The 26,135-nt window shown below is 38.9% G+C and overlaps 1 protein-coding gene across 2 annotated transcripts in view; it reads left to right on the top strand.

Moving 5' to 3' along the window:
- Window positions 1-20,916, top strand: part of FREM1 (FRAS1 related extracellular matrix 1) — a gene marked incomplete at its 5' end in the record, with an annotated part of 141,777 nt that extends 120,861 nt beyond the window's left edge. Inside the window, 8 exons of one of the 2 annotated variants that reach the window (XM_080819605.1) lie at window positions 3,208-3,357; window positions 4,837-5,075; window positions 5,906-5,953; window positions 6,249-6,398; window positions 6,583-6,711; window positions 7,152-7,267; window positions 15,881-15,966; window positions 18,224-20,916. In XM_080819605.1, the coding sequence (XP_080675731.1) occupies window positions 3,208-3,357; window positions 4,837-5,075; window positions 5,906-5,953; window positions 6,249-6,398; window positions 6,583-6,711; window positions 7,152-7,267; window positions 15,881-15,966; window positions 18,224-18,423 (1,118 nt within the window). In that variant the 3' untranslated portion in view covers window positions 18,424-20,916. Of the gene's footprint in view, window positions 1-3,207; window positions 3,358-4,836; window positions 5,076-5,905; window positions 5,954-6,248; window positions 6,399-6,582; window positions 6,751-7,151; window positions 7,268-15,880; window positions 15,967-18,223 lie in introns of both variants that reach the window. The other variant, XM_080819604.1, reaches the window with a different exon arrangement.
- Between the last annotated feature and the right edge of the window lie 5,219 nt (window positions 20,917-26,135).

Below are 26,135 nucleotides of genomic sequence, written 5' to 3'. Positions count from 1 at the left end.
GGAATGAACTAGCCAGAATGGTTTCATAAACTGAAGTCTTAATTTCGGGTATTTTAAAGTTCCCTATGTTCACAGGTTCTGTCAATGTTTATTTACTCCCATGTTGTTAAGCCTCACCTCTTCTGGGTCTGGTGTCCCCACCCCCACTGCTTTTGCCCAAAGCAATCTATTTCTTCAAAAGCATAACCTCCGCAATGGGCGAAGAAACAGAGTGAGAAATTAAAGATGGCGGGATATTGTAAGATTTAGAACTTTGAGGAGGGTACTGGAGAGAAACACATGACTTCTCAGTCTAGTGAGTTATGCGTTGCTGCCATTGTACCAAACCCCAAACTGAATCTGCCTACTTTGCATTCAGCTATTGTGACTGATTGATTCGAAATGTAAATATTCTTAAGAAAATGATTGTTTTCCTTTTCAATATGTGTTCTTGAAAGGTTGCTGCTTTCTTAATTGAGACTAAATCATTCCTAAGAGTCAAAATGTTTTCCAAAGGAACAGATCTCTGACACGGCATTTACTTAAAAGCACTGAGGAAACAGCTTTCAGTAGTGAAGTCTGCTTTGCAGGAAAATATCCAGGAATTGACCTACTCTAAAGTGGGCTGTGTCTGCATAAGGTGACACCTTTTCTTCAGCACCTTTTGTTTTATGGGAACAGGAGGCCAGTTCAAGGCTTCTGAAATTGTTTATAATCTCAGTGATTTAACAACTACTTTGCACCTTGAAAATGGGAGAGGAAGGAGAAAGAAAAACCCAGAAAGTTCTTACTGTCAATCTCATTAACCTAGAAAAGTGGGTTTTCTATGCTCACCTGGTAAGCATGGAAACAAAAGTGGAATGCAAGCAAACCAATCAGAAAGTACTTAAATGAAATTTGGAAGAGATTTGCTCTAACCATCTGGTTCTACTCCATAAGATCTTAGAAAAACTTTATTTTGGGGGGGGTGGTTGGGAAGGAGAAGGTTTACTGTAATTTTTTTTTTTTAAATGACCCTTAATAATAAAAGGGCAATTGGTTGGGACTTGGATTTTTTTTTTTTTTTTTTTTTTTTGTATTGGAGTTTTATTTGAATAATGCTTAACTTTTGGGGGCTTTGAGAGTCAAAACAGTTCTCTGAACATTAAACTTCTTCAGTCTGGTCTCTTATGCCTTCCTGCCTGGTTTATTACAACAGCTGTTTATGTGGTCTCCCCACTTCTAGCCTCTTTGCCCATCTTCCTGGGCCCCTAAGTCTTCCTGCGTAGCACTGAGATTGATTTTTCTAAAACTGTCATTTTCAAGAGTCTTCCTTGTTGCCTATGGTTTAAGGTCTGCATCCAGCCACCTGGTGCCCAGGGCTCTCTGCAGCCTGGCCACAAACTGCCTTTGCTTTTTTCCATCTCCTGTTCCCTGGTGTGAGCTCTGTTCCAGCCTGTGCACCAGCTCAGCCTTCCCTGTTCAAGGCCTTTGCTCCTCTACCTTCCTGCCTTTATATGTGCTGTCTTCCCAGTCCCTCCCTCCAAACTCTGAGGCTCACATATTCACCGTCTAGTCTGCACCTTTTGGCAGCTGATCATGCACAGCCTTGCATAGTGGCCTTTTCTGGTATTTACATCTTGTCTCTTCAAAGAGGTTTTAAATTCCTTTATGTCAGGGCATGGCATTCTCCATAGCATCTAAAGCAAAGGTAAGTATGAAATAGATACAAAATGTATGTTTTGATGGGTGGATCCATCCACCCAGGAGGTAGGAATTATATGGCATTTTATGTTAGGTGTTTCAACTTCTGTTTTTGCAAAGACTAGGAAGGTAATTGATTTATGGATTCAGTTGATACTGAAAGCTTAACAAACCAGTTGTCAGCCTGTTGTTGCTGTTTTTTTTTTTTTTTTTAAATAAAATTATTTCAGCTACACTTTATTTTTTTTTCCCCTCTAACTGCAGCCAGGAGTAGGGTAAGGGAACAGTTTCATCCTTCCAATGGATTCTGCAGGGGATTGAGGAAATGTTGATTAGATCATGAAATCTGTATGTGACACATCTTCAAAAAGGAGACTGTCATATAGATGGCGTGATCGAGAGTCATAAATCTGCAGCAAACAATGTGCAGAGAGAAAGGAATCCAGATTTTCAGAAGAGAGGGCTAGGAAAAAAAAAATGTATGACCGCTTCTATAGATGGGCTTCTGGGAATAAAAGCCCTCTAAGAGCCAGTGAGTAAATGCCAGGGAGTAAATTTTTCAAAAACAGTCCTAGAAAGCTAAACCATACATTTGTTATCTTTTTCCACCCCCTTGAACTTGAACCTTCTCTACTAAATTGTACTTTTTTTTTCTTCCATCAGTTCCCTTCTAAATACACTAAGGGAGATATCCTGTAATCCACGTCACAGAAACGGGTCAGGATCAGACAATCTCACAAGTTTCTTCCGGTTTTAATATTTTGTGTTTCTGGGGTTGCTTTGTGCCCCATCTTTGCGGTGACGGAAAGGCTGGGGCTATGTTTGTAACATCAAAACCAAGCTTGACTATAACTCCATGAGCAGAGGCAGACAAAAAGAGGGGGAAAAAATGGGCCCAGTCTATTTCTAAAAGCCCCCAACCCATAAATTCTCTTGAGAAAGGTATCAAATACTGAGTATGACATCATTAGAAAAAGCATTTGTGGGCTAGAAGGATCTCAGGAAGTGGAGCCGCCGATGGAGGCAGCTGTCTTTGGAAATCAATCACTTCAAGGGTTCCATGAATAGCATGAAGTACCCTCCGATAATCAGTTTTAACTGTCGGTACTAACCTCTTAAGATTTTTGGAACTATTAAGATTTTAAGATTGTGGTACTTGTTTATTCTTAAGGAGAGAAGGGGACAGGTTGGGGGGTGGGTAGGGCAGGGGGGCAGGATAAGTCTTGGATCTCATCTCCTAACCTTTTTCTTTTCTTTCTTTCTTTCTTTCTTTTTTCTTTTTTTTTTTTGTTCATCCCTTGCATAATGCAGCTTACTTTTTTGTTACAGTGTTTGCATTGAAACGGAATCATCATTGTCCAGGAACAAATGTGGTCTTTTAATATTATTTGGGAGAACAGCGGGACCCGAGCGAGTTTCTAACAGTACAATGGCTCGCTCGGGCTCCTGCCGCCTAGCTGTAGACATGTTAATTAATATATTTCTCTGACACCTAGGTGATTGAAATAGCAATTAAAGAGTAATTAAAATGTTTACTTCTTGTAGGAATGTCAACGAAGATGTGGAATATAGCAATTACCTATGACGGATTAGAGGAAGACGATGAGGCCTTTGAAGTGATTCTGAACTCCCCCGTGAATGCGGTTCTTGGCACAAAGACAAAAGCTGCAGTGAAAATTTTGGACTCAAAAGGAGGTATTCTTTGATCCTCATCTTGAAATCAGGAGCTGTCCTGGCGCTCTAGCTGCTTGCTTTCAACAGCCAATGTGCTTGATAACGCCTTCAAATCAAAATGCTTAATTTCTTGTCAAGAAAGCAACCTCGGTCATGCTGGAGGCCCTTTATTCTGCTTTCTGCTTCATGTGGTTTTTCTCCTGCTAAGAACTAGCGTTTGAGAAAAGCAACAAGTCAGTGGCATGGTTGTTTTTTTTTTTTTCCCCCTACCCATTTGTTGTTCTCACCGAGGGGGAGACAATGTTGGTGAGAATCTATCGACAATTATATTCCCCCAGAATTTGTAGGGCTGTAATTATCTTCCTCTGTTAAAGAGAGCTCTTAATGCCTCAAATCTGAATCCCCACTGTAGTATAACCAGGAAAATTCTAAGAGAGGAAGGAGTTGGAGAGAAATTGATGTGAAAGATACAGCTGGCCGGGGGATTCAGGAGCAGCTGGGGAATATTAATGAATAACCTTGGGTTGCAGAGCCAAGTAGGTCCTGGACAGTGTAAGTAAAAGAACAACCTGTGAACTAAACAAAATAAAAACCGAGCACAGGCCTTGGTGCTCTGATTTTTTTTTTTTTTTTCTCTGCTAAATACTTTCTACTTAGGTGTCTGGTTAGTATTTGACAAGCGTCCAGTTACCACGCATGGACTCAGACCTCTGCTTTTACACCTGTCATGCCCCGCGGTATGTTTCCCTGCCTGAAATCCACTCTCCCCTCTTCTTTTTCCTATAATGAAAATAAACGCCTTTATGAAGCTCCTATTTCCACAACATCTTTCCCCATCTCCTTTATGGCCAAATTGATTTCTTTTTCAGTAAAACTTTCTGGTCACAGTAAGTACATAAAATACGTGAAATACTTACATTACACATGAAGTACACAAGAGCCATGTGAGGGTGAGGGTCGTGGGTTTAGATTTTTGTCCTACGAATTGGAAATGTTTCCAATAGAAGTAGTTGCATTAAGATTTTCTGGCTCTTTGTTCTGTAACTGTCGAATTCTAATTTTTTGAAACTGTTACTTGATTTCGCTTCTTCAGACAATCCCGGTGCCTACCTCTAGGAGACCCGGGAAAGGCTGAGCCTTTGCAGTGTTTACGAACTGACTGACAATTGATCAGTGAATAAGCCTGAGGAATGCTATAACATGAAGGGACGTGAGCAGTACATGGTCTGATTATAAAACTATGACAGCAGTTTCCATTTGTCGTTTGTGAAATCAATTTCATGACTTTATAACCACCCGGCAGCGGTGCAGAAGGGCGCAGCTCTCCTGCATGACAGCGAAGGAAGAGCAAAGGAGTTTCTGGCAAATGGCAAAGAGGCAACACCTGGGGAGAAACCATCCATCTCAGTTTAAGGCCCTAGCTGCTGCAGGGGCTGTGTTGAAGCGATCACTTGCCTGTTGGTGTACAATGAACTGACCTGCCATCATTCATGCCCCCAGGACAGTGCCAGCCTTCATATTCCTTCAGCCCCAACAAGCACAGCGCTCGGGAGCAGAGCATTTGGCACCCGCTGTCCCCAGGGTCTTCCTCACCCACCACTTCTGGTTCCTTTCGTCTGGAAAGAAGACCCCTTCCAACCTCCAAGCGGCCGGCAGTCACTAGGGGAGACATCCGACGGGGTTTTCAGTCTCCAGATCTTTCTCGTATGAAGCTTAGGACCCGGGGGAATGGCAAAACGGTAAGGATGGGGAATTTCTGGGATCGGGGGTATGAAGGACATTGTAAAAGAATAAAAAAATATATTAATAAGTGTTCTAAGACACTGATGAAGCTGATTCACATAGTGAATGGGAACCATGGTTCTTTGCACAAGCACGCGATATCCGCCCCCCCCCCTTTTATTAAAGATTTCATTTTTGAGTAATCTCTACATCCATCATGGGGCTCGAACTCAGGACCCCGAGATCAAGAGTCTGAGGCTCCACCGACTCAGCCAGCCAGGTGCCCCCATGCAGTGCCTTTTTGGATACAGATATCATAATGCTGCCCACTTCCTTAACTTATACTAATTGAAGTGATGAATGTACTGACTCATCCATCTGATTTCTGCTTTAGTGCCTTTGTGGTCAAAACAGACAGGGGATAACCAGTGACCCTGGAACAGAATGAGATTAAGTGCTCTGCTTGGGTGTGGAAACCATGGCTTTGACCTTATTGGCACAGGATTCTAATTAGGCACATTCTCATGAGTGGATGTTTGTGTGAGTGTTTGTGTGTGTGTGTGTGTGTGTGTAGGTTTTCTTGGACCTCTGTGTACTATAGATATGCCAAGAAAATAAGGATGTCTTTTCTTCATAACAAACTATGAGTGTATGAATTAACACTGGTAAGTTGTGATTAAGTCTAATGATTTTAAAAATTCTAATGATTTTGGCATGGAAAGTCTTAAGCAACACATGTTCTAACATTTTTTTCGACACTAACAAGGTCTCGCTGAAAGGGTTTCACCCTGTTGCTGGTTATTATCTCAGCCAATTTTGTTCCTGTTTTGTACTTTCTTGATTTCAGGTCCTTCCATCCTCTGTTTATAGAAATGGAACCGACATCATCTATAATGTAAGCAGAGTCTGAAAGAATTGCTAAATTTCTTGTATTTATGAATGCAAAATATTTAGTGAAACTATTTTTAAAAAATTTCTTCTGTATTTATGCGTTTCTCTTAAGAGCCTGTTTTGACATTTGTTTTCAAGGCTTGGGTGGTGAGGAAAAACAAAACAAAACAAAACAAAACAAAACCTTTTATCTTTCCCCATTAACCCAATTTTTTAAATGCTTATTTTTCCAACAGACATTTTTATTTGTTCTCTGGGTGTTTGCTTTCTCTTTATTGTTGTTTTCTGGTTTCCTCCAGTATCACGGAATGGTTTCCCTGTTGCTGGAGGAAGACGGTTCCCCATCCCACAAAAGGAAGGCCAAAGTCTCCATTATGAGCCAGACACAAAAGACGAGCAAATTGGCAGATAAGGTGGAATCCACAACCGACTCACACTTCCCCAGACAGGTAGGAAAATCTTCTTACTTCCTATTCATCCTACAACAGTCTGTTTGCTGGGCCATGAACCAGGCTTCAGCCTTGGGGATCACTCACTGAACACAAATGCTACCTAACAAATGAAGACCTGAATGGGGTGAGTGTACGATCAGCTCACGTGAAGTCCAACCTACATTACCTTGCCTTCCTATAGGACCTGCTGCCCTCATTTCCAAAGAACTGCACGCTGGAATTAAGGGGACTTTTTCACTTTCAAGAAAACCTCCAAGAGCTGTACAAGTGCGATGGAGTTGCCTGGAAAGCTTGGAGCCCCCAAACCGAGGTGGGACACGGGACGAGCCACGAAGGCAGTCTGCTTGCATTATGCTCTGTGATAAGCTGGTAGACAGGAAAGGATCTCAGAGGTCAGGCTACATCTTCCTGCCCTTGTTCTGCTTTGAAGGTGAAGAGGAAAATACGGCCCAAGGGGTGTTTCACAAATCACAAAACACGTTCATTAATTGATACAATTAAAGCAGGTGTTTACTCATTTTCTTTAATCATCAGAATGTCAAAAGTGTAAAATCAAAACAGTGCTGACTTCAGTAGTGTTTTCTGTAAAACGCTATGGCATCCCTCAAGGTGGAGAATTGGGATACAGGCTGACATCCTTTCTGGTGATAGAACTACTCTAGTCAAGTTAGGGGACTGTGGGACTCTTTGTGCACGGAGCAGACTCTAGAGGATAAAGACCATGATGTGAACACGGACAATGTTTTTCAGATGGTGGAAGGTAAATCCTGCCCAGCTGGGTGGTACCGTCACTCGGGGTACTGCCACTCCCTGGTCACAGAGCGGAAAGGCACCTGGGACTCAGCTGCCCGAGCTTGCAAGGAACAGTAAGAAACCCTCTTTCACATTAAGTAATGTTTTCTTTCATACTCTTTCTATTTTCTCATGCAGTTGCAGGGTTGCTGCTTCTTTGCAGCGTTGAGTGTCCAATAACTAACTATTTGGTTTTGTTTTAGGAACCCCAGGAGAGCTCTGTAGTTCAGAATGGATTCGAGATAGACCTTGATAATGTGTAGTGATGTATCTCTCTACGTGAAAACCGTGATTGCGGAAATTCTATGTTTTAGCCTCTTTTGGTCTTTTGGAGAAAGTCAGAGGAACTTTTCTGGGTCAGCAGCCTTGCAAGTTCTATCTTTTTTTAAAAAAACTAAGTATGGATTTCTGTCCACTGATTTGGAAAATACACAGCAATGAAAGGTCTTATAGTATCAGACTTACGACAATGCCAGAGACAGTGATGATTATGAAACCAGACAAGTCGGACAAAGTGTCGGTGGGTAATGGAACACTTAGTGAAGGATGACTTGTGGTCAGATCATGACAACAAAATTTATCTAACCCAGTAGGACTTTAAAAATGCATACATACCTACCCCCCCCTTTTTTGCCCACCTGGATATTATCCAGAACAGTGCAATTAGACTAATACTCCCCATGGCTAGAAATGGAGACCAGAGAGAAGTCCCTGGTGAAGGGCAGTCAGACCTTGCATTTCATCAAATTCCAGCAGTTCTGCTTATCTAAAAACACTGTTAAGAAATCGAAAGGGTGAATCACATTTGGCAAAGCTCATCTCCAATCGTCCAGCTGATCTTGGTCTCAAACGCAGAAAATACCAACAATTCCTATCAACCAGTAACAAAAAGACAACCTGATGAAAAAAAAATAACAAATGACTTGGAGACTTCATAAGGAAAGATATATAATTGATTTTAAGTGCGTGAAAAGATGCATCCGCATTAGACATCAGGGAAGTGCAAATGAAAACCACAGTGAAATACCTCTTCCCACCCAGGATAAAATCACAAAGACTGACAATACCTAAAGAGTTCTCATATATGCTGGTGGCAGTATAAAATGGTACAACCGCCTTGTAGAGCTGTCTGGGAGTTTTTAAAAGAAGGTTACGTACATTTATCCTGCGACTTAACATCCCTACTCCTAGGTATTTACCTGCAAGAGATAAATATTTGTGCTAAAGGGGTAGCTCAGTTGGAGGAGCATGTGACTCTCGATCTTGGGGCCATGAGTTCAAGCCCCCAGATGGGTGTAGAGATTACTTAAATAAATAAAAGTTAAAAAAATATGCTAGAAAAAGACATTCACAAGAATTTAATAACAATGTTTTAAAAAAAAAAGAATAATAATAGTTTGGGTATGGGGTACCAGAGTGGCTCAGTCGATTAAGCATCTCCCTTCAGCTCAGGTGCATCCCAGGGTCCTGGGATGGCACCCTGCATCGGGCTCCCTGTTCAGCGAGGAGTCTACTTCTCTCTCTGCCTCCCCTTGCTCATCTCATGCTCTCTCTCTCTCACTCACTGTCACATAAATAAATAAAATCTCAAAAAAATAATAATAGTTTAGGTCGTTTGTCTTTTTGTTGTTGATTTATAAGGGTTCTTTATATTTTCTCTATCAACAAGGAAATAGACAAATATTCTTCTGATAAATAATTTTATGAATGATAAAATGGAATGAACTACTAAAACCTCCAACAATGTGAATAAATCTCAAAAACCTGTAGAGAAGAAGCAACCCAACATAAAAAAAAATGCATATTGTATGATTTTGTTTACATGAATAGGAATAACTAATTTACTAGTTGGTGGTAGAAATAAAAACAAAAACAAAAACAGTTATCCCTGGTAAGGATTGTAGGGTGACTAAAAAGTAGCATCAGGTAATATTCTAGAGTGATGGAGAGGTTCCATGTCTTGCTCTGGGTGGTTGTTACATAGAAATATACAACTATAAAAATTCATTGAATTGAATACTTAAAATGGATGCATTTTACTGTATCTAAATTATAACTAGATTTTTATTTCTTTTTAAGATTGATTGATTGCTTTTAGAGAGAGAGAGGGTGGGCTGGGGAGGAGCAGAGAGAGAGGGAGAGAGAATCTTAAGCAGACTGTGCGGAGTCCCACTCTGGGCTTGATCCCACAATCCCAAGATCACCAGCTGAGCCACAACCAAGAGTTAGACACTCAACCGACCATGCCACCCATGCACCCCATAACCAGATTTTTAAAGAGCTAATAAAATATTTTAAGAGTCTATGCCGTTTTGGTGGCTCAGTCAGTTAAGCATCTGCCTTCAGCTCAGGTCATGATCCCAGGTTCATGGGATTGAGCCCCATGCTCCTTGGGGAGCTTTCTTCTCCCTCTCCCTTTGCCTCTCCCCCTGGCATGTGCCCATTTGCTCTATCTCTCAAAGAAATAAAAAAAAAATCTTCAAAAAAATATTTTAAGTCTTTTAAAAAACTGGTCAAATCAACCCCCCTTTTTTCACTGATGTATTTCATGTCTTAAGTAAGAGTGCTATAGAGTTTAATCAGTGACTTTCAGGTTTTTGTTGATGAGTGGGTGGTATAAAGTAAGGTAAACTATTTTTTGATTTTATAAATAATTATTGGTTAAATACATACCTTCCCATTTTGCTGTATATTTAGGGACAATGGAGACATTCTTCCACCCAAATAACTGGGTGTCCTACTTTTATTTAAAATTTGTCTTAATGCATTGATAGCTCAGGTAGGAAGAGTGGTAGAGATCTTTTTTCCTTCTTGAGGAAAGGGCTCTGTGTGGAATGAAAAGCTCTCTGATTCAGCACAGAGAAGACTGCAACATGTTCGGAGGAGGAGGAGGGTGTGGTGTGTATACTGACCAAAATAAGGAGGAGTGCCGGAGAGCAGTTATACTCTATCCAAGGTTACCCCGATCAAATTGCTGTGGGATTCGTTGATGAAATACAGATGAGCAGAGCAACAGAACCCCAAACCTCAAGCTTAAAGGCAGCCTTAGTGTTCCTCTTCCAGGGGTCCTCAGAGGACAATGCAGCTAACTCTGCCGGCCTATAAAGAAGCTCTAACTGGTTCTTCCTGTTATGAGAAGAGTAAAGTCCATGTGTACTGAGCGATACCTTTCCATCCCTACATCACTGTTGGCCTCAGGGCACCGAGTATCTTTTCTTAGAAGGACTGTCCTTTACTCTGATACTATGATCTTCTTGCTTTTTGGTGTCAAAATTCATTTCTTTTGAAATCATGGCAATTTGTAATAATACTGGTATCTTCCTGGTGACCAACCTACATTAACCCCCAATATATATTTTATTTTATTGATCCACCTAATTGCAGCTGGGTTTTAATGGTGAGTACAAAGAGTACAAAGACTAGTTATGCATCTATTAATTTTCTCATAAATCTAATAATATTATGCAATTCCCTCATCCCAGTAATAAACTTGAGGCTCGAATTAATTTAAAAGTCTAGCTACTTCCTCCTGCATTTGACCTAAGATCTCGTCTGTGACTTGGGTTTCAGCACATTTACACCCTGACCCTTTAACTGTAGCCTGACCTAGTTCTACGCGCCTCCTTGCCAATAACGCCTTCCTTTTGTATTACACAGTACAGTTTACAGAATTCCTTCACATGTACTAGCTTATTTGACCCTCCCATCATTTCTGTGAGGGAAGCATGTATAATTATCTACATTCTACAGATAAAACAAGAGATTTGGGGAAGCAAAAGTCACTCGCTTGCAGACTTCATTTCTATTATACTTTCCAAAAGAGTTCCTTAAGGACCGGGGCTATCTCGTCTCAGGTGAATCGAGAAGCACACCTATCTTAATTTTGTGTTGAACTAATCTAAAGTAGGTCTCAAAACTATGTATGAGTATTTTATATCTTTCATAGCAAAGATACACTGCAATTTTTATTAAATTATGGACCCTAAGTTTCTTTTGGGTTGGAATCAAAGTAATCTTTCAGAGCAAACCTAAGATACAATCAGATTCTCAGTTTATAAATTCATTCATTCAACAAATATTTGTTTGGGCACTTACTGTACTGGAAATGTCTAAGCCAGACTGCATCTCAAAGTATTATCCCCCACTATTGGCCCCACAGCCCAATAACTAAATCATTCTTCATTCATTCAGTGAGCTTCAGAGAAATTGACACTGTCTCCGTCCAGATACAATTGTCCTATATGGCAAGTCTTTATTAAAGATTTTTAAAATTTATTTGAGACAGAGAGAGTGAAAGCAAGAGAGAGCATGAACAGGGGGCGAGGGAGAAGCAGGCTCCCCACTGAGCAGGGAGCCCCATATGGGGCTCGATCCTAGGACCCCAGGTTCATGACCCAAGCTGAATGAAGGCAGATGCTTAACCTACTGAGCCACCCAGGCACCTGTACAGCAAGTCTTTAAACCCTGCAATTTTACATCAGTGAGGTGTCATACAATCCTGACAATTCCTTCCCGCATCTCCTTCTCACAAAGCTCTATTAAGGAGGTGAAAGTCAGCTTCTTAAGTGCCTGGGTGGCACTTAAGGGTCCTGGGATCGAGCCCCACATCAGGTTCCCTGCTCGGCAGGAAGCAGGAAGGCTGCTTCTCCCTCTCCCACTCCCCCTGCTTGTGTTCCCTCTCTCACTATGTCTCTCTCTGTCAAATAAATAAATAAATCATAAAAAAAAAATAGGTGAAAGTCAATGGGGCATCTGGGTGGCTCAGTGGGTTGAGTGTTAGACTCTTGGTTTCAGCTCAAATCGTGATTTCAGGGTCATGATCTCAGGATCATGAGATGAGGCCCTGCGTCAGGCTCCTGCTCAATGGGGAGGCTCCTTGAGATTCTCCTTCTCCCTCTGCCCTTCCCCTGCTCTCTCTCTCTCTCTCTCCCTCTCTAAAAGTAAATAAATGAAACTTTTAAAAAATGTGAAAGTCCCTAAATTTAAATGGCAGCGTTTAGCTCTCATTGAGTTGATGTCTCTGGACCTAAATCTAAACAATGTGAGTTCCACACTGTGTTTGTTGATTGCATATATGAACACACAAATGGTATTTAGAAATAGTACAAATAGAAGGATATTTTGTGTTAGAATAACTATTATAAAATCTATTACAGTAGTGATAGAAAATTTCCATCTCCCATATTAACTCAAGGGTATTAAAGATCATAATCTAGTAGATCAAACATGGTCTTATAAGCAGGTTCAGAAGTAATTTGTTCATATTACTTTGAAGTTATTTTGGTAAACTCTAGTCCCAGGGAATTATTTTAAGCTCTAGAACTGTGATTTCTTTTGAGATATAAAACTGAGAAAAATTTCAGAACAAAAAAAAGTTTTTAAGGACAATTAGAGTTTTTCCATCATATTTTAGAAAGAGACTCTGTATCTATCAGTAATAAAAACTCTTTCAAATTACACTTTATCTGTTTACCAGATTGGTCCAGAACTTAAAACATCTCTCAAATACCATTTCCGATGGCATTCCAGATGTGTAAGAGAGGTAAAAATGAATATGTATTGTATTTTGATAGGATGAGAATGATTACCCCAAGAACAGTTAATACTAGTTATAGACATTTCAAAAAATACCTAGCACTAAGTTAAAAGCAAACTGAAAGGAAAAAGAAAAGATCTCCATATCCCTTTGGTTCAGTCATTCTAAAAGAAATATTTTTGGACAACAGGGTTACCTCTTCAGTATAATTTTTCTCTGAACCCCAAGACCTCCTCTACCATTAAGTGTTTATATTTACCCAATGGGCCTCCCTGCCTCCCCGGACCCATTACTTCTCAGGTTCGTTGTGTTTTCTTCTCCACCTTTTTGTCTTAAAAACAGAGATTCTTCACTATATCATACACCTGAATCTATGATAGCCCTGTATGTTGACAATACTGGAATTAAAATAAAAATCTTAATTAAAAAACATATATCAAAGGAAGAAAAATAGGTATTCTGGGAATTATCCATTCCTTCTATGATATAAAATTTATAGTTTCAACATTCCACAACTTGGGTATTTACCTTCTCGTGAATTAATTTTAGGAGATGGTTTTAGATTTTCTAATTGGAATTAATATTAATATTAGTATGTTTTTGATTTGGTATCAGGGATATTGTTCAATTCTGGGCTGTGTTTCCTGGAGCTCTCTTTCCTGACGATCCTTTACAGAGGGTCATTTGCAACACCCATGTTTTGAGAACAGCAAATTTTGCTTTCCTCCTTGCCCCTAATCAGATTGCTAACTCAACTCAATCTTTATCTCCAATCTCCTTTCCTCTCCACTGGTGTTTTATTATTTTTCCAACCCAGAGGAGCTAGACTCCTAGATTAGGTATTTCTTGAATTTACATATTGTAATCTCATCTGCTCATTTCCTTAGGCAGTCATTGTACATTTGGTAATTCTATTATTATAAATCATTATCTATAAAACCATTTTGTTTTCCCAAAGCAGTGTCTGGAACCCCTGCTGGCCTGGCCTTAAAGAGTTACCCTGAAATACATCTATACTTAATCAGAACATTTCAAAGAAGTAGATGTTTATTTCTTTAACTAGAAAAATGAAAGTTTCTGTTTTTGTTACTACACTTTGAATGCCTTCAAATTTCAGAGCCGTCCAAAGATTTTTATTTATGTGTTTCTATATTTTATTTTTATATATCTCTCTATACACATCTACACAGAAAATGTTCACACTATTTTGTATGTATATGGGCTTGAAGGAAAAGGAACATTTTTGTAAAGTAATCAACATACCAGTACCTAAATGTTTCTTTTATAAATAACTATGGTGTAACGTTTTACCTGTCCTAAACACAGCTATCTTCCCATCTTGCTCTTTGGGGACTTTTGCTTCTTGCAGAGACAAAAAAGAACTCAACTTGTGCTTGACCAGCACAAATGGATTTTACAAAGTCTGTTTGCACAGTAGTTTCAAGAATCTTAAAGCAGGAGATGTTAAATATCCTTGAATAAGACCTGTTACTTCCTAATGATGAAGGTGAGGTTGTAGTTACAGCCGTAAAAGAATTAGGGGCAGAGCAGGACGAGAACTCAGATCTCCTGTGCTCTCTTCGTGCTCCATTTTGACTGGGGCAGCCCCTTGAGCCTTCCCTTGACCTGCATACTACACACCTTTGGCATTTTGAGATCTAAACCCTCAGCCTGTTAGAATTACCATATTGGATGTGAGAGGAAGGGAAGAAGTTGTGCTCTCGGATCTGCTGTCACTGTCAGACAGGAGGTGACAGTAAATAATGAGGTCAGAGCCAAGTCACAAAACCCAAATCCCGCAGCCTGAGGACATTCAGAGAAAGGGTGAAGAGACTTACGTGTCTCAGAAGTCCTAGAAGTCACCACTGCAGGACAGAACAATAAAGTACTGGTTTGAGTGGGAAAAAAAATCATTAAGAAATGGATAAATTATGCTCACCATATGTGATCTGGAAAAACAGAGAAATGAACCAGAAGTTTGGAAAGACATTGGCAAAATGAATAAAATATCAATGGATATTAAGCAGGCAAGATCATGGTGACTTTGTTTCTTGTTTGAAACTTTCTATAGTAGAAAAAAAAAAAGGGAGAAGATATGGGGTGGGGTAATTGGATGAAAGTGGTCAAAGGTACAAACTTTATGAGATAATTATGTCCTGGGAAGTAACGTCCAGCATGATGAATATAGTTAACACTGCTCTAAGGAATGCTTGGAAGTTCTTGAGAGAGTAAATCCCAAGGGTTGTCATCACAAGGAGAACAATTGTTTTTCTTTTATATATATATATGTGTGTGTGTGTGTGTGTGTGTGTGTGCATATACATATGTATATACATATAAATGTATATATACATATGTGTATATATATTCATATAAATGTGTATATATACATATATGCATATACATATATACACATATATATTCATTTAAATATGTATGTATATTTAAATGAAATGATGGATGCTAACTAAACATATTGTGGTAATCACTTCACAATATAGGTAAGTCATGTCATTATGCTATACTCCTTAAACTTAAAAGGAACTCTGTTTGGAGGGGGAATGTTTATAGATGTTTACAGGAACATGTGCTTTAACTTCTATACCATTTATGAAGTTTTGACAGTGAGACCATGCTCATTTCATTGAGTATAAGCAAAGGGTCACAACTACGGGGGTATTTGAGTAAATACACCAAGCACAAAATGTAGACCTCAAGTAATTTTATTGAATATTTGGATTACCTTACTGATCAAGTTAACTGGATATTTGTCAAAATTATGTCCATTTAGAGATAGACTCCCCATGAAAGGAGTAATATTTTGGCATTAATTTTTATAAGTGGGTAGCTGCTGAGTTTTCTAAAAAAGATGTTTAAAACCTATTGAATTTGTGCTTTAAATCTCAGATAGTATTTAAAAAAAAATCTCACTTTCTTTGATGTCACCAATCCCACCTTACAGATAGTCATTAAAGTAAAAAAAAAAAAAAAAGTAAAAAAATATAGAGTATTCAAATCCTGGAAAGTCCTTTCTATATATACACTTTTTTTTCTATTTTAAACCGGTTTGATTTCTGTTACAAATTTCGTATCAACAGGAAAGTTGGGCTACTTGTCACTGATGCTGCCCTTTTTGTTTGTTTCCTTATAGTCACCTGGGCAGCCTTGTAACTGTTCTCTCCAGGCAGCATATGCGATGGCTCTGGGATGTCAGTGGAAGAAAGCCCTTTTGGATAGGTAAGTGTTTGTGCTGTAATAAGGAGAGAGGCGAGAACCTCAAGAGGGCATCGCCCTCCCATGGGCCAAATAATTGTGGCTTACAGTAACAATCAAGTGTTAGATGGTTGGACTACCCATTTTTTTTTCTTTTTTGGAGAGGTGGAGGGTCTGTCTTTCAAAACTCATCTCGGGGGGCCTGGGTGGCTCAGTCGGTTAAGGGTCTGCCTTTGGCTCAGGTCATGATCCCAGAGTCCTGGGATCAAGTCCCACATCTGGCTCCCTGCTCAGTGGGGAGTCTGCTTCTCCCTCTCCTCCTCCCTTGCTCGTTCTCTCTCTCTCTCTCTCTAATAAATAAATAACATCTTTAAAAAAAATTTAAAAACCTCATCTTAATTGCATACTACCATGATTGGTAGACATCTATCTCAAAGAAATAAGCAATATGGTTTGATTTATAGGTAAAAGAATTCAACAAATGCTATATCTAAAAGTAAAAAATTAGAAATAGCTATAAATAGGGGATACTTAAATAAATTATGATATAGTCATATGAAGGACTATTTAATATTTAATGTTTTGTAAGGCATTGAGTATTAAAGACATGACAAAGTGCTTTATGTTTATTATTTCATCCAGGACATATATGTTGGAGCATGTTATATATTAAATATATGATATATTTGTGACAGGATGCTAAGTAAAAAAGAGCCCAGAGCCATACGAAGCATAAAATAATTTAGAATATATTTAGATATTTTATGCATATATGCATATGATATATAGACACATACATGCCCATGATATATACATATATAAAGAAGGATGTCAAAGAACTAGAAATGTTTATCCCTATTGACAATTATTGGTGGATCTTAATTTTATCCCTTGTTTTCTGAAGTTTTCGTATCTTCTTCAATTTTAACAACAATACAAATCTCTCAGATTCTATTTTTAGGAGTAGAATTCTGGGGGCACATCCAAGTCAGACTTTTCACCATCTGTCCTAGAAGGTATTGGATTTCAGGGAACAATAGTAAACCCAGTCTTGGCTTCTCAAAATCTCTGTCATACTTAGTACATCTCTAAATTCTGAAATTTTCTGAGAGTATTACGATAAAGCTGGAGGAGCGGTTTCCTCTGCTTCCATAATGACTGATTTCAAGGCTCTATTCCCGCAGAATGCTTAAGCATAACATCTCCTCCTGATCACTAACACAAGGAAAAAATCCAGAAGGAGATAGTAGTTCATTTTATTCTACCCCAAAATTACTGAGGGAGAATCACAGGAGAAGGTTATTTGCTACGCAACTTAAGACTGTTTTCATGGTTAAACTTGGTTGGGAGGTGTCAGATCATGCTCTTACAGGGGACTCTTCTCTCATTGTATTCTCTTTGTTTCTGCAATGAAGGAAGGTGAGGTGGAGGAATGTTTCTTTAAGAAAAATTACAAAAGCTTTGCAACACTAAAGTACAATTTGTAGAGTAGCGAGTGAGAGTAGAGGCAAGTGGAGAAAAGCTGCTTTTTGTTGGAATTACAGCAGACCAAAAAAAACTACGTTCCAGACTAAAAATAGCACCTAGTTAAGCTACTTTCAAATATGAAAACCAAGACATTTACATAGTGAGAAAGAACAACAGTAGACAAGAGTATACCTGTTTCCCCGGGGGAGTTCTGTGTGTAGAGTGATGTGAGTAATAATTACTGTTTACCAAACATGTATGTATGTCAGGAACTTGACATGCATTATCTTATTTAATACTTAAAACAGCCCTCGATATACTATTTTTATTGCCATTTCTTAGATGAGGAAGCTAAAATTTAGAGTGGTTAAGTAATCTGCCCAAAGATGCTCAACTAGTAAGTGGGGGAACAAGGATTTGGATTTGGATCTGTCTGATTCCAAAGACATATGTTGGGTTTTTTTTTTTTAATTTTTAAATTTTAATTTTTTAAAAGATTTTATTTATTTGAGAGAGAGAGTAAGAGAGAGAGAATGAGTGGAGAGGAACAGCAGAGGGAGAGAGAGAAGCAAGCTCCCCACTGAGCAGGACTCTGGGACCATGACCTGAGCCGAAGGCAGACACCCAACTGACTAAGCCACCCAGGCACCCCTCAAAGCTGTATGTTCTTACCTGTGTTTTAGGATTCCCAGGTCCTATTCTGTGTTTTAGAACATAGGCCCATGTTTATATATGATTACTGAACTTATAACAATAGACTGATAGGATATTCAAGCATAAATGTAATATTGGCTCATTTTTTGGTTCACATTAGGTTTGAATGACCAAGTGCGTGCTGGCCACTGGGAGTGGATTGGTGGGGAAGCTGTCACCTTCACCAACTGGAGGAAAGGACCCCCTCGACGTGTGAAGCCCGGCAAGAACTGTGTTTTGGCTCAAAGACAAGGGAAATGGCAAACGCAAGACTGTAGGAAGGGCAAACCTCACAATTACGTGTGCTCCAGGAAAATCTAAATGTAACTGACCTTACAGGTGCCCACTTGGGATTTCTCACCTATTTATTTACAGAATTTGTACATATTTTTCAATACAAAACAAGGTGTCATGACTGACTTAGTACATTTTTTTTTAATCATAGTATATGAGTGATCTAGTAAAAAAAGGAACATTGAAGAATTGTTCCAGGAGGATTGATCAATGAGCATTTCTTTCAGGAAGAGATACAAGAATTGTATCTCAGTACCTTTCAAAATAAATACCTAAAGTATTATATGGTACAAGATTTGCTTATTCCAGAATACTCCCACCCTGTCCCCACTCCATATCTATGTCCGCACCAAGCTCATGGTCCTTGGATTTTTTTTTTTTGTCCCAAGACCTCAGTTTTTTGTCCCGTTCTGAAATCTGTCCTGGCGGGGGCCTGTACCACTCCAGTCTGAGGAAAGCTAACTTTACCAGCTCATTAAATCATAGTCGGACGGCAAAGGGTCACTTTGTCCCTTCGGAATGTGAAACCTAAGATGAGAGGCTTGTGGATAAAAAAGGACAATTCTTGGGCACCTGGGTGGCTCTTTTGGGTGGGCAGATGCCTTTGGCTCAGGTCATGATCCCGGAGTCCCGGAATCAAGTCCCTCATCGGGCTCCCAGCTCTGCAGGGAGTCTGCTTCTCCCTCTGACCTTCTCCGCTCTCATGCTCTCTCTCATTGTCTCTCTCTCTCAAATAAATAAAATCATTTAAAAAAGAGAGAGAGAGAATTCTCTATAGTGGAAAAGGAAGACTTTAGATGGGAGAATCTTGCAGATGGAAGCTCATTTGCAAAGCTCTAGTTCAGGCAAGAATTCAGAGGCTACATTCACGTCAGGGTCTACCCATCCCTACTCATGAGACAGAGCTCTTTTTCCAATAAAAATGTTGGCCTTGTACCTTCCCAGAGCCAATCATGACGTTTCCCCCGGCCTCACAGATTCATGAGAAATTTGAAGTAATGTGAACCTCTCTTTTCATTTGGGTATGTGGTATGGACTAACATTTCTCAAGGACATTTGGAATAGAGTTTATGCAAGTGATGTTTAACACATGGAAGAAAAACACTGCTTCCTCAGAAGTGTCCCAGTGAACAATGCTGATGAACAAAGAAAAATAGTACTGAAAACAGAGCCCTTGAAAACCCATATTCTCAGAATGGATTTTGATATAACTTTGAGCCCTTACATCTCTACTATTTCTAGAAATGGCATACTAACCCGATTCAGTAACATAAAGTCCCTTATGAATTTATAATATCAGCTGAATGAAACATTTTCGTACCAGTGAAGTGTGTTGCAGCCTTACAGGAACTCCCTTCTGAAACCAAGTTTTAATTACAGGAAATTAGAAATTTATTTCTGAAGCATGTGCTCAAAATTTTCCTCTTTTCTTAATCACTGAAAAATGCGGTTGTACCAAATGTAACTAACTTGCTCTGTGAGTAGTTCAGAGTAATTTCAGAGTCAAGATGAGGTTACCAAGTAGACTAAAGCTTTGGAACGGGTTTTATTAGACTAACACATTTGGTAAAATGAAAATAAACGGAAGAAATTCCGTCCAGTTTCTGGATATAAAACATGACAAGCTTGTTTTATTTCTGCTCATTTATCAAGATTTTTGGTATTAGAAATATTTACAAAGAGAAGTGGGGATCACGTTTTGGCATTTCTACCTCTCACTTAAATTTAAAAGCATGGCGGCCTCGTGAGGCTCCTCGCTTTAGGTATCCCACATAGGCTCTGAACTGATTACAACATACAGGTCTCTTGTGCAACACAGACACTCTCTGGTATTTAACCAAAAGATGCAAAACCCACCCTCCGTACCAGCTCCAATCCTCTCTGATCCACTGGCCTCTGCCATTTGGAAAGGCAAGATGCCAGATAATGTAGCAAAGAGTTGTTTACCTGAAGAATGATATCCTAAAGGGAAAGTAAAAGCTCAAGAAATAAAGAGTTCAGAGGCCACTCCCTTCTAGAACAACAGAGCTATAGTAACTATTTAAAACTGGGAATCCAGAACCAGGGCTGTTATGGAGAAACTGATCAGCATGGTAGATTTTATTATACTTCTCTCCAATGACAATGATGTTTAAGTGTAATTGCAAATGCTAGTACAAAGAGAGAATGTTTTATGATTTTTGTAGCAACTAGGAATACTAGGATAATATTTTTGAATGTTCCTGATATCATGAAAGCATCAATCAGTTTGTAAAACGCGAGTAATTGAATGGGGATACAAACAAAAATTCTGGCAAGTTGGGGTGTTGGGCAGTATTTATCATAACCTTTATTTCTTCCTCGTGATTGAGCTTTGACTCGGGGGAAAAAAAAAAAAAGCAAATAATTGTTATCTAAAAAAAAAGAAAAGAGACGGGGGCTCCTGGCTGGCTCAGTCGGTGGAGTGTGAGACTCTTGATCTCAAGGGTTGTGAGTTCAAGAACCACGGTGGGTGTAGAGATTACCTAAAAATAAAATCTTAAAAAAAAAAAAAAAAAGGAAGTGATGGTCATGGTTCTCACCACCTAGATTGGTCACTGTCACTTGTCAAGTTCTGGTGGGAGCCGGAAGGAAGGAAAAGGAACAATGGTAGAATGGGGAATGGATAATTATATGAGAGAGTAGAGGGGAGAGAGGAAAGACGGGTTGATCAGGGAGAGGTGGGACTGGTGGTAGCTAAGGAGGGCATCAGAAAGAAGGACTTAAATGTCCCCAGCTCTTCTCCCCAGGTTTGAATACCGGGTCAGGAAAAGCCCCCTCTATCCAAGGGCATCAACCCAGCTAAGTAGCATGTAGCTTTTCAGAATCCTGCAATTTTTGCTCTTTAACTAAAACATACATATGTATATAGCATATATTTTGCTAAACATAAACTTAAAAACATATGATAAGTATTTCATCTTCTTCCGAGGAGCAGTAAAAATGAACCAGGTGACATTTTTTTTTTACGTTTCTGTTTTTGTTCATTTTTACTACAGCCAAAAAGAACATGCACATAATTTTCATTAACACTATGGTTTGTATAATTCAAACCAGGAGCTGGTGCTGATTAATTTTTGCAACAAAGCAGCCTATGAAATGTACTGTGTCTAGCATTGTATCAAAATGAATAAAATAAACTTATTTCTACTTCTGAACTACTGTTGCTTGAGTTTTTCACAGTTTGTATTTATTCTAGCTATTATAAGAAGGGATTGAAAGGGAAACGCAACATGTCTTTTTTATCCTTGCTGTTTAAATCAACCTTTAGTTCCACGGCTTCCATCCATCTACCCAGCCACCCAGCCACCCAGCCATCTACTATTTATTCCACGAATATTATCGGAGTATTGAGTGCCAGCCCCTCACCTATTCTAGATACTGGAGATATTACTGTAAACAGGATAGGAAAGTAAAAGTAGAAAAGCATAGTGTATACATGCAAATTTCTAATAGTCTTTTTTTTTTTAAGCGTCAAACTTTTTATCAGGGCGGAAGTCACAGTGGAAATCACAAGGGATAAGTACGCTATTCCTTTTCAGAGTGGAAGGGAAACACACCCCAATACAAAGAGCTCAGGCTTTCTTTTGTTATATTTCTCTCCCGATTAGGAAACTGGCATTACTTCCTGTGTTTACGATCAGGTCAAGGTGTTATGGGTAGCAACTCTCCCAAATTTCCTGTGTCCAGATCAGGTGAGGAACTTAAATTTTCCAATCCAGTTTTCTGATTTTTGCAACAAGACAAGCAGTAGGTGTCTCTGCATCTCTCAGATCCCTGGAGCATCAGGAATTTAAAAAAAGAGAACAATGATATCATCTCACCTGATATCCTTATTGTAAAGAAGAGGACGCTGAAGTCTTCAGAAGATACAGGGGGAAGAGATTAGCACGAGAACCAGAGACCTCCAAATCACAGGCTGACTCTCTTCAGATTACTTTACGTATTCTCGTTCTTACCGCTCTGAGCACTCTTACCACTCTGCTTATATTCCGGGAAAATATCTTTGACTGAAGAGTATGATAAAACTGACGGACGCTTGACAACATTATTGTAAGTAAAAGAAGATGGACACGGAAGGCCATGTATTGCTGTATTGCACGGTCCATTCATATGAAATGTCCCAAACAGGCAAATCTATGAAGACAGAAAGTAGATTCATGGTTGCCCCGGGGGTGGGGTAAGGGGAAATGGAAACTAATTGCCAGTGGGTACCAGGTTCTTCTTGGGGTGTGGAAATGGTCTGGAATTAGATAGTGGGGACAGTTGTACAACATAATGAATACACTAAAAATGAACTGAAGTGTGCTCTTTTAAATGGTGAATATGATGTCATAGGAAGCATATCTCAGTAAAAATGCTATTAAAGATCGCCATATAAAAATTTATTTTAGAAAGCTGTAAATGGGTTGATATATTTGCTGCGTGTTTATCTGACTCATCCAAGATACTTTTTCCAGTCTTTGCCTCATGTCTCACCCAGGTTTTTGTTTGTTTATTTATAGAGTTGGTTAAGAGGAAGAGAAAGTTGATTGGATGTACTGTTTAACTTACAGCATGGCTTTATTGATCTTCCTCCTTTCTCCCCATTAATCATGAGAGGGCTGTTACGGATGGCAGAGTGTGTCTGGATATGTGTAATGTCCAGAATGCCATGATTTTCTAAAATTAATTCTACAAGTCTTTAGAACAGGATCATGCAGGAAATGAATATACCCTCCTCGTAACTTACACATAACTGTTCATTTTGAACAGTTTTTATAGGTCTTATATTCTGCTAGGTAATAAAGTCTAGTTTATCTTAAGACAGAAAGGAACAAAAATCAACCAACACTTCCATTAAGGGCCTTATGGTAACCCGCAATACTTTTTCCAAGCAATGAAGTATGAGTTCACCTTTTGCTTCTATCCCCATCTGTATTTTTGCTTCCCAAGGGCAATCAATCCCAACTTACTCTACAGAAGAAAAATGGAAAAATATATGCTATCCTAAAACAGGTCAAAAGCAAGCTGAAGCAGCTATATTAATATCAGAGTAGGTTTTAGAGCAAAGAATACAACCAAGGTTAAAGGAGCTTATTTTATAATTTAAACAGATCAATACATCATAATAGATGTATTGAGGACATAATAATTCCAACATTTAGGCACCTAATAACAATGTTTGGAAATACATGAAGCAAAAACTGATAGAGATAAACAAATCTATGATTATTTTCAGAAATGCTAATACCTTCTCAATGACTGATAGAAGAAGTAGGCAGAAAATCAGTAAGGATTTAGAAGCATGGACAATGTTAACCAAATTAACCCGCCATTGGTAGAACACTCCACCCAACAACAGGAGAGACATTCTTTTCATGTGCACAGAGAGCATTTGCTGGGGCAAGCCATTTTCTGGGACATACAGTGAGTCTCAATACATTTAAACGGATTTAAGTTATACAAAATTTGTTCTCTGGCCATAATGGAGTTAAATCAGAAATCGATAGCAGAAGTATCTTTGGAAAACCCCTAAGTGTTTGGAAACCGAATTATAAACTTATTCAACTCATAGCTTAAAGAAGAAATCAGTGGGCAAATTAGTTAAGTATGGTGAATTGCCTAAAAAATGAAAACAACAGGGGCACCTGGGTGGTTCAGTCAGTTAAGCATCCAACTCTTGATTTCCGCTCAAGTTGTGATCTCTGGATTGTGGGATGGAGTCCAGCGCGTAGGGCGGAGTCAGCTGGAAATTCTCTCTCGCTCCCTCTGCCTCTCCCCTTGCTCATGCACTTTATTTATTTAAGTAAATAAATAAATAAAATCTTTTTAGAAAATGAAAGCAATATATCAAAGTCTGTGAGGTGCCATTAAGGCATTATGCCGGGGAAATTTATAGCACTAAAAGTCTATATTTAAAAGAAGAAAGGTTTTAACTTCTGCTTCCACTTTAAGAAACTAGAAAAAGAAGACGGCAGAAATAAGGACATAGAAAATATCAGAGCAGAAATCAATGAGTCTCACTAAAATTGGTAAATCTTTAACGGGACCAATCAGGAAAAAAATGAGAAGACACAGATTGCTAAGTTCCAGATAGCTTCAGTATTGAATTTTATAAATATTTAACGAAGAAATAGTACCTGTTCTACAAAACTCACCCAGAAAATCTCAAAAGAATATTTTCTGACTTATTCCATGAGGCCAGTATTACTCTGAAACCAAACTATACAAAAATATAAGAATATTACAGACCAACATCCCTCATGAATATAGATACAAAAATTCTAAACAAAACTTTACCAATTCAAAGCCAACAATATATACAAAAGGATAATGCATCTTGATCAAGCCACTATTAAGGAAATGATAGGCCATAGTCTGGGAGAAAATATTTACTATGCATTTCTTTGGTATCCCAACTATATCAAAGAAAACCTCTACAATTAATAATAAGAAATTTTTTAAGTGGACAGAAGATTTGAATGAATATATCACTAAATAAGATATACAGGTGACATATAAATAAATGAAAATATGTCAACATATTAGTCATTAGGAATTGTAAATTAAAGGCACAATGAGATAGTATTACACACCTATTAGAATGGCTCAAATTATAAAGACTAACTGACCATACCAAGTGTTGGTGAGGATATGAAGGAACTGGGACCCTTACGCACTGCTGGTGAAATATAAGATAGTCCAACGACTCTGGGAAACAATTTGGTGGCTCCTTAAAAAGCTAAACAGACACCTACCATGTGATCCAGCCATTTCGCTCCTAGTTATTCACACAAGAGAAAAGAATGCCTATTTCCATTCAAAGACTTACATATGAATGTTCATAGCAGCTTTATTTGTGACAGTCAAAAGTATAAACAGCCAAATGTCCATTATCATGTGAGTGGATATGCAAATTACAGTACATTACAGTACATTACAGTACATCCTTGCAATGAAGTCTATTCAGAAATATAAACAAGTGGGAGATTGCTACAACAACATGGATGATTCTCAACAGAATTACGCTGAGTCTTGTCTTGAGCCTGACAAGAAAGAACACACAGGGGCACCTGGGTGGCTCAGTGGGTTGGGCCTCTGCCTTCGGCTTGGGTCATGATCTCAGGGTCCTGGGATCGAGCCCCGCATCGGGGTCTCTGCTCAGCAGGGAGCCTGCTTCTCCCTTTCTATCTGCCTGCCTCTCTGCCTACTTGTGATTTCTCTCTCTGTCAAATAAAAATATAAATAATCTTAAAAAAAAAAAAAGAAAGAACACACAGTGTAGAGGTACTCTATTTATAGAAAGTTCTAGAAAGTGCAAACTTTATGTATAGTAACAGAAAGCAAGTCTGGTGCTACCTGGGAATGGGAGAGAAGAACAGGAAAAGGCAGAGGAAAAGGATTGAAAAAGGATGCAAGGAAATTTTAGGGGTGATGGATATATTCACTATCTTGATTGTGGTAATAGTTTCACAGGTATACATATATGTGTCTATTTTTTAAAAATTTATTTGACAGAGCACAAGTATGGGGAGCGGCAGGCAGAGGGCAAGGGAGAAGCAGACTCCCTGCTGTGCAGAGAACCTGCCAAGGGGCTCAATCCCAGGACCCTGAGATCATGACCTGAGCTGAACAAAAGCAGACGCTTAGCTGACTGAGCCACCCAGTCACCCCTATATGACTAAATCTATCAAATTATACATTAAACACAAGTTTATTGTATGTCAATTGTATTTCAA

Source organism: Martes martes, assembly GCF_963455335.1.
Source record: "Martes martes genome assembly, chromosome: 12".
NCBI classification, from domain to species: Eukaryota; Metazoa; Chordata; class Mammalia; order Carnivora; family Mustelidae; genus Martes; species Martes martes.
Note: the sequence above shows the minus strand (reverse complement) of the source record. Positions and strands in the feature narration are given on the sequence as shown.